We start from the raw sequence: 9,574 nt of genomic DNA on the forward strand, positions 1-9,574 counted from the left end.
CTTGCTGCGTACGCCTGGACTGAGGCGTGATTTCTGTGCTGGCGACAAGTACTTCGAGATATCCGAATACACGGGACGTTCGATGACCTGTGTTTCGAGATAGAAATATGTTAGTATATATAATTAGGCATAAACTGCATTTAAATGTAGGCTTCGAAAACCGAAAATGCTTCTGAAAGGAATAAGACAAAAATAAATGGCGTGAAAATTATTGCGTGATGAAGCTCAGTTCTTAATTAAGATGTGGTTAGTCCAAGCAATGACAGATATGAAATTAAAAATACTAAAGAGACTAGCAAATCCTTGTTGATATTCAATAAACSGCGCCGTCTACATATGTTTTCAGCTTTAGGCATTCCACCAATATTTCTTGAAAATCTTTCTGAAGCAATATAACTCCAAATTCCTTACATAAATCTGTGGATGTTATGCCGAGGTGCATAAGAACTTCTTCTGTGTCTAAATAATAGTATGAACTTGTGAAACGGTCTGATGACCTTCTTCTCTGAGAACCAACTAAACCTCAGAACCCTTTCCAGTAAGACCATTTGCTCCAAGGTTATAATATTCAAGTCTTGCTAGTTGTTGAGAGCAAAGAGATATAATATGAATAGAGTTTGTGGAGAAAGTTGACGAATTGAGATGCAAATTTTATTCGCATTGCAATCCAAGGATGATATTTGAATATGTAGGTAATAACTTGATATTCGAAAACCAGAAAATCTGGGTCTCTTCATACAAAATATTGAACACTAATTACTCAAGATTTTTTTTATAAAAAAAGGCTTTTCTTCTTTGAGATCAAAAGCTAGTGCCGCCTTGAGTACGATTAAGTGAGCACAACTAGACTAGTAATTCAAAGATCATTTGATAAAAATTTGCTCCACTGTAACCAGAATTGCAACCCAACATTTTTGGTTCGTCGAGTTTTTTACTCACAGCTGTTGCGTACGAAATCTTCGTCTCCGATCATCACCAATTGCATTCTAACTAACAATCCAATTAGATATTTTGCACTGCAGGAAAAGTTCAATGCACTWCCACGYCACACCAATTAGACAAATTGCCACAYTAAATTTGCACCCAAAATACCTGTTTTCATACTCACCGACAAGTTGTCCGAGTAGTTATCGGTCGAGTCCTCATTCACGTGCCGCATATACGCCCCCGAAGCGCCATTGCAGCCAGCAGCAGAACCAGCGCCACCTCCTCTGCTGGGCGGGGCATATGATTCGGCCAACATTAGCTTCAGCCGGCTAACRGCCTCATTATATGCATRGTTCGTATAATCCATCGGTTTTGRTTTCTTGTGCGCCGCACTYTTGGACGACTTCATTGGTATGTGCCTAAATGTTTTGTGCGCAGAAAGAAAGTTGCATTAAAACTTTGCCAAAATAAATTTACTTTATCACATTTTGTTGAGCAAAAATGTTTCTCTTTTCTTTTTGTTGTGAACTTCTAACGCTTTTTCCGTCCGCATTTTTCACACCGTGTGTGGCATGCCACGCATTCTAAGCAACAACTAAAGTGTGGCGAACACAGCAAGGACTACGGAGTCCTGCCACCGTGCACATTCAGTTCGGTAGGCCGCCACAATTCCGCCCCTAAAACACCGCAAGTAAAGTTGGAATTCCCTGCTTTTCTTTCCATTTGGAAGTTGTGTTATTTTACATTGTTCTGTGTTATTTTGTTTTGTGTTCGTTCGTTGCTATGGCACTTTCTGATTGGGAAATTAACCTGTTTGAAACACATGGGTGCAATTGTGCCAGTTTTATTGTTTTGGTTTTTTCTAAGTTTGAAGCAAAAAGTGCATTTGGTGGTTGGTTTTTAGTTGCTTCTTTTAGTTTGAAGTTTTGGTTTTGGTGTGTGTTTTTTTTTGGTTGGTTGATTTGGTTACGTTTGAGTGCGTGCTGAGCGCACATTAATTCGAGTGGCTGCAATTTTGGGCAGTTCTACAAAATTATTTTCAATCCTTTTTAATGAAATTTCTACAAAGGCAGGCAGTATTTAAACTCTTTCGATTCAATTTTTCAACACTTCGCAAGAATTTGAAGACAACAAAACAAATATTGAATGAAGAAATAATTTATTGAAAAACATTAAAAGTAATGATTATGGAAAAAAAAACAAGAAAAGTGTTGTAAATATTAATTAAAAAATTTATTTAATTTAATTTTAATTTATTTAAAATTTATATGAACTGAAAAAATATAGAAAGCACTTTTCAAAAATTAATAAATAAAAAATGTATTTTATTTCTGAAACTTAATAATTAATATATACAAAATTGAAACATTACATACGATCGCCTAAAACGACTCAGATCGTCATACCGACCATTTACGTATATATATAATATATAAATATATTATTGTATATGCCATCCAAACTGAACGATCGGAATCAAGTAGTATCAAGTCTTGTATGAAAATGCTACCATAAAAATAAATGATCAGAATCAAGTTCTGAATATGTATATAAACGTACTCTTATAAATTTAATTTTAAACTCGAGGTGGTGGGAAAAATCTCTGTAAGAGCAGCACCGCTCGCATATATATGAAATAATAAATCTCCGAATCTACTCAAACTAATTTCAACAAAATTCATTCATCTTGAGACCCAGCATTCATTATTGGATAATATTCGACCGAATAGACAACGTCCAGCACGCAGTCAAGAAAATATAGCAGCTGTAGCTGGGAGTGTACACAAGGACCATGGAGAGTCGATTCGGCGCCATTCGCAGCAACTCGGACTGGCGAATGAAACGACTTGGCGCATTTTATGTCAAGATCTTAAATTGAAAGCGTACAGCTTGAGCAAAAACTGAAGCCATTCGACCCTCCCCAGTGACATCGCTTTGCCCTATGGACTCTTGAAAAGTTCCAAGAAGATCCAATGTTTTCGAGCCACATTTTGTTCAGCGATGAGACCCATTTCTGCCTTAATGGGTATGTAAACAAGCCAAATTGCCGCATTTCGGATGAAGATATTCAAGGTCTGCCATTTCATCAAGAAAGAACAACGGCTTGGTGTGGTTGGTGGGCCGGTGTAATCATCACATTTCATCAAAAATTATGTCAGTAAGAACATAACCGTCAATGGCTACCGTTGTCGCGTCATGATAACCGATTATTTGATGTCTGAAATTGAAGCTCGTGATCTCATTTTGATGAAAACAAGACGGCGCCACTTCTCATATAACGAATCAATCAATGGATTTATTGATAGAACACTTCCGTGAGCAGATAATTTAACGTTTTGGGCCGGTCGATTGGCCACCAACATCGTGTGATTAGAGCTTTTCCTGTGAGGATATGTAAAGTCTAAAGTCTAAGCGGAAATGCTCGAACGTGTCATCAAAAATTGTACTCAACGTATGGACCATCTGAGACGTAGTTGTGGCCAACATTTGAAAGAGATACCCTTAAAAAAATAAATGCCAAAAAATGATTTTTCGATTGATAATAAACACTCATTCCATAAAATTTTAAGTTTCTGTGTGTTTTCTTTAAAACAGTAGGGAACCTCGAAATGGATCACCCTATATATGTATAGCGACTATAGTTCAAGAAATTGAGACAGCTTTTTTTTTTTAATAGCAGCGTATTTTTCTGTCAAAAATTCATAATATCGACTGAAATTCTGTACTGAGAACTTAGCCCTTCCTTACTGGTTTGCTTTACATATTAACACCGAATGATATTGAGTTTTTTTAATGGAGCTCTTGGTTTCATACCTCACTTAATACTATATTTTGGTCCTCTAATACGATGTTGAGTTTCTATAACAGTCGGAATTAAGTAATCAAAAACTTTATATTCGACCGAGGATTCTAAACCCTGCAGTACTTCCCAGAGTAAATTGGGAATATACATATTTAATATGACCCCATATGTGAAAATATTTCTCAATAAATATTTTTTCAATAAAAAATTACACGTAGTTAATTCAACATATTCAACCGTTAATATTTTTGATGTGAGCTGTCTTCGATCGCCAAGCGCTACTCTTCAGCGAATCGAATGATGCCCCACATACTCAATTAAACGGGCGGTACTTGTGGTGCAACTCTACGCTAATATGTCGCGTAAAACTCTTTGCTGTAACTTTTTTTGTATATTTTTTTAATTACTATGATTTTAAGTCTTACTTTTTAGAAGTTTAAGGAAAGGAAATTCGCATTTTCATTTGTAATTTGTACCATTCATTGAAGATACGGGTATAGCACTTTGATGAAGGACTCGCATACTCTCTTGTATGAAATCAACTCGATAACTTTGCTCTTGTTGCTGCTTTTACATGTATTTTTTATGAAAAGAGAGCAGAAGCGAGCCGCGAAATGGCGCATCGAAAATGGCAAATGTTGAAAAACTCGCATGATGTAGAAACCAAGTTCACTTTTTTGAATAAATAAGGGGTTACATGGGTTTTCGGGTTTAAAAAATATCAATTTTTTGTTGCTTTATTAAAATCTCTAGAACATTGTTCTAAATTTTCAGATTGATCCGAGCAATAGTTTCGGAGATACGCCTTTAAGAACTTGTGCGCTCGAGGCTAGCTGGCTAAGTGTGCCGTTTTTAAACGCGTTTTTCTCCAAACTGTGATTTTGAAGTCCGTTGTTAAGATTGCTCGAGAACTACTTAACCGATCTTCATGAAATTTTACACAGGTCTTTGAGACACTACAATTCTTAAAGGCGTGACCAAAGGATTTTTTTCGAGATCAATTGAAGAAAAAAAATTTCCCGCAATTTTCACTGAAGTTTTAATTTTTATATTTTTTATTTTTTTTTCTTTTATTTTTTTCTAAAAATGTCTGCCACAAACTCAATTTTCAGTTTTAATTACAACACGTACTCTCTAAATTTAGATGATGCTATGAGGTGCTATCCAGCCAACGCGGGAGCATCTTTTTTCCGTGGAGTCACCGGACATGGCGTCATAATGGCSGAGTTTAAAATATTTTTTYCAAAAAATTTCAGTATTTATTTGTTAATAGCGWATGTTTGYAATAATAAAAAACTCAAATAAAATWWTTAATTTTTTATGTGTGAAAAAAATTGTTTAAAAAGGGCTGTTTTTTACCCGAAGTAATCCATGTAACCTCTTAAGTTATTCTGGAAAATGAGCGCACCGAATATTTATTAAGTGAAAGCGTTAATACATTTTCATTGACATTCCTTATTACTTGCGAAGTAATTTGTTTCTCAGTTAAGAAACGTAAATTTTAAAAGATTTCGCTTTGTTTTACTTTCTTCATGAGCCAAACTTGCAGTCTGAATATTTTTAAAAATTATTTCTTTTAACATTTTACACAGTTAATTTCCTAAAAACACATATTTTTTTTTATTGAAATTAATAGCGAGCTTGCCTTGTACGCTGCCGYTTGCCGCCGATGCGCGAACTACAAACACTATCCTTATCCGAATGGCCGCACGATGAGCGCCGCCGACGCGTAACGTGATCGCTGCTCAGCAGTTGCGAAACGTATGACTGACGTTCGCTCTGATTGAGGTTAGTTAAGGCAGTGAAGAAATTTTCCGACTTCATCTTCAGCAATGCAGTGTGGTGTAGCCGCTAACGAGGCGCGAGTATGTGGTGAACATTTAGCGTTATGCCTTGGATCGGGTGTTAGGGAGACTCGGAGCAACTTKACTTCGCAAAAAGTTTACTTGTGCTCAACTATTGTTRTTGTATGTAATATGTGGTTTAATAATTTGACATGCAATGTTGGCGCAAAACATACAAAGCTTTGCGAAATGTAACAATTGCAAAGGGGAGCGAGGCAAATGCCAACGGACGTGCACTGCCACTTCCTTCCGGTGTGTGGTGTAAATTGTTTGTCAAGAACTTTGTAGACGCGCTGCGAGACGAGACGTTGTAACTCGCTCGTTTTCACGCTGATTTGCGCGTCAAAAGTGTAAAGGCTGCGGTCATTTAACCCGTCCGATTCATTAATTGTGCTTTGTATTTGTGATATTATTAATTATTTCTGTTTGCTTGTGGTCGCTCGGGCGCGCGCGCTCAACTTCTAATTTAGACGTTTAACTGAAACGGCGACAGCGTTGGTGGGCCGCTTTTATAGCTTCGCTGTGATATGCAATGCTATGTTGTTATTGTGCGGGGGCTTCGGTTGCGATGGAACCCATACTAAAAACAAAAATGTCCTGTGTAGCGGTAATAAATAGTACACAACCGGAAAGGAACAATAAACGCAGGAGCTTTCACAAATTTTTATGGGTTTCGTGCCATGTAGTGGAAAATAAGCAAAAAACCAAATCAAACCAAACAAATAGCAGCAGAAGCTAATAACATTCCTAAGCATAATTTGAGCATTAACAAGTTGAAAGGTTGCCACTGGAGAAATGGTAAATAGAACAGTGGTGGGCAGTGCACTGGGTGGTAAAAAGAATTTAACAATTTAGAAGTACATGTAGTCAAAACTGCTCTACTAAAGTCTGTGAGGAATCCAGCTCTACTTTGCCTTCTATAACTGCAAAACGAATTCGATCATCCGTATATAGAAGAGGTTCAAGAATTAAATTTTCCGTTCGAAGAGCGAAAAATGTTTAATCCAACTTAAGAAATGCAGTCATACCGGCTCTAAAGTCGGTTAGGACTCTATGCGATTACTTATGCCTGAATATACCCGTACATGCAGTTCAAAAACTAAATTTCACCCGATCCCAAGCGACCAGCTGGAATTGAATCGTCTTACCAATTACACTGTCATATTAGACTTCGTAAACTTTTTGTTTCAAGAACAGTCATGTTTAAGTAACCCAAGTGTATACGGATCAAACTTTGTTTATCTGTCAAACCTACAACCGTTTCCGTTATGGATTTCAGCCATGGTCACTTTGCCTGTAGCATATAACTATTCAGAATCTGCCGTCAAAGTCGACATAATATGATATAAAAAGCAGGGGGAAGCAGATAAARAGCAAGACCTCCASTCCGTTGGAAAGACCAGATGGAGTAGGATCTGGCTACACTTGKGCCAAACTGCTGGAAGTATTCTTCTTTCAACTTCTTTCCAATGAGCAATCACAGCCCTGATACTGACAAGTAACTACAATACTTTCAGGGGTTCAAAGAGACCGTCGTGCTGTCTACTAAACTGGATTAGAACGTTTTTGTCTACCTCTAAAACATTTTTTTGCCCTCTAAGTGTATGAGTCTGTTTTGGTGTTCCTTAATTCACTTTACAGCTATACATTTCGTACAAAAGAAATGTTAACATTTATGAGGTATAGCACAGAACATTCCACTCAACTTATACCGTTTGTACAGGCGAACTTCTAACTGATTTAACATCGTAGAGTACAGTTTATAAAGCTTGGAGACGGCCACCATTCGACTTAAGAAGATTTCTCAGTCACACCATTCCCTTGCTTCTAAAGCAGGAAATTTTAAAAATAATCTTTCGGTATATAGACGCCACACCGCTACAGAATTCGGCTGACAGATTTGGAAGACTGCAGAAAATGTAACGAGGAAGTCATCAGAAAAACAATGGAGCATATCTTATGCACTTTTCCCCCAATAACAAGACTACGCTTTAAGCATTTGGGGCCATACGGTAGGAATCACTGGAAATATATTGTTAGTCTTACGATAGGATTTTTTCTCAGAAAGCCTGCCTACTTTTAGGCGGCTTACCACATGCACGCCACTGTTATCCCATTCCATTACAAAAAATATGCATTTATATATGTTTATGGAACCCTCTTAGACCTATTTAACCATATTTCAATGCTTCATCGCTATTAACATGCAACATTTGCGCCAATTTTCCGCTTACAAGTTTGATCAATACTTGTGGCTGAATATCATCGACAAGAACGACGAAGACCGAGCTGATGACTTTTGTCGCTTTCGACAATTTTGCTGGACTCTTTTTGTCGTTTTTTTTTTTTGTGGATTTCATTATTAGCGCTTTTGTTGCTTGTACTGTCACACTTAAGACATATTGTTTTTGCTTTTGTGTTTTTTTTTTTTTTTTATTGTAGTTAATTTTTTTCGCCCATCTGTATTTGCGTTTATTTCGTGGTAATTTGAGTGCATTAAACTTTGCTTCGTAATAACGGTACACTTGTGCCTTTTGCATGTATTTCAGTGGCATGTTCTCTTGCCTTGAGTGGCTGCCAGAAATATATGAAAAAAAAATAAAATTTCACAAACCGAAAACTATTTTTGACAAATGCGGTGCACCACAATAGAGCACAGCTGTCATAAAGGCTCGCCTTTGGTTTCACAAACACACCAGCCCACAAGGTCTGGAAGTAAGTGCTACAAATTCTATCAACTTGTCAGCAAATTGATAAAAGTATTTATCGCTGAGGAAACTTTGTTCTTGAACTCCACATTAAATTTCTCGCTTATTTTATTTACTATTATGTTAAAGTAACCAAGTGAACAATTTTCGGATGTCTTCAAGGGCTAAACTGTACAAATACAACTGAAAGGAACTATGAAGAATTGGTACCCGGTGTTTCAGTAGAGGWGRAGATTGTATTTCTGGGGAAATCCATGGGTCTAGAGGTGGAAGAGAGAGACGTGAACGAGCTCATCGAGGAGCACACCAAGGAACTGACGATTGACGAGACACAAGAGTTACAGTCACAGCAGCATACTGAGGTTATGCAAGAAATTGGTTTTGAGGAGTAGTCAAAGGAGTAGGTTATTTCTACAAGTGAGATAAAGAAGATCTTCGGAATGTGGGGAAGAGTTTCACAGTTCGTGAAAAAAAACACCCAGAAAAAGTTGCAACAGGTCGTGCATCTGAACTTTTTAATAACACTTGCCTAACTCATTCTGAGAGGGAGAAAGAAATAAATCCTTGTGGACATGTCTTTTTCTAAACGGCCTACAGGTGAAAGCGAGAAAAATTTTGCGAAAAAGGCAAAGACCAGTGAGGATATCTAATTTATTTCTTTACATTCTCTTTTTAGTTTTCGTGTAATAAATATTTGATATTTATAAAGACGTTTTTATTCAAAACCACGTAACAAAAATAACTGGGGTGGCATTTTGGAGGTTGGAACGGATTAATGGTAGTTCAATTGTTTTGTATCGGGAAATTTGCTTCGAGATACGAGTAATTCAAGATACGAGCAAGGCTGCGGAACGAATTAAACTCGTATGTCAGGTACCACTGTATTCTCTTGGGCATATCATAAATCGATATATATATATATATATATATGTACAATTTTTGCAAACCCTTTTAGGTATGTATTATAATTATCAATAAATCGGCACACGGCCCATCTGTGCTTGGTGACAGAGAGAGAAATTTACGAGACTGGAAGGGAAATGGAAGATTTTAAATAGTTGGCAAAAGAACATATGTAAATACATTTAATCTATACTAATCAATCCAATACACTGAACTTCAAACTTCAAACTCTCACTAAATCAGTCGTTCTTACTAACTCAACGATTTTGTTGATCGTATTCTTTTCTCATAAGTCCACTGTTATATTTTGTAAATAAAAACGGTATTCTCCTAAAACACGATAATTTTAAGCCACTAATAGTGCTGTAAGGATGAAGGATGGAGTCATG

General features: G+C 36.8%; 1 protein-coding gene across 1 annotated transcript; it reads right to left on the reverse strand.

Moving 5' to 3' along the window:
- Window positions 1–12: 12 nt before the first annotated feature.
- On the reverse strand, window positions 13–5,554 carry LOC108975750 (the record flags this gene model as incomplete). Its single annotated transcript, XM_018944452.1, has 3 exons — window positions 5,376–5,554; window positions 1,109–1,346; window positions 13–87 (listed from the first exon to the last, which is right to left on the reverse strand). Coding segments are annotated over exons 1-3 (492 nt in total), but the record flags the coding sequence as incomplete, so codon positions are not given.
- Window positions 5,555–9,574: the final 4,020 nt, after the last annotated feature.

Source organism: Bactrocera latifrons, unplaced genomic scaffold (assembly GCF_001853355.1).
Source record: "Bactrocera latifrons isolate USDA-ARS-PBARC rearing strain unplaced genomic scaffold, ASM185335v1 scaffold_697, whole genome shotgun sequence".
Lineage (NCBI taxonomy): Eukaryota > Metazoa > Arthropoda > Insecta > Diptera > Tephritidae > Bactrocera > Bactrocera latifrons.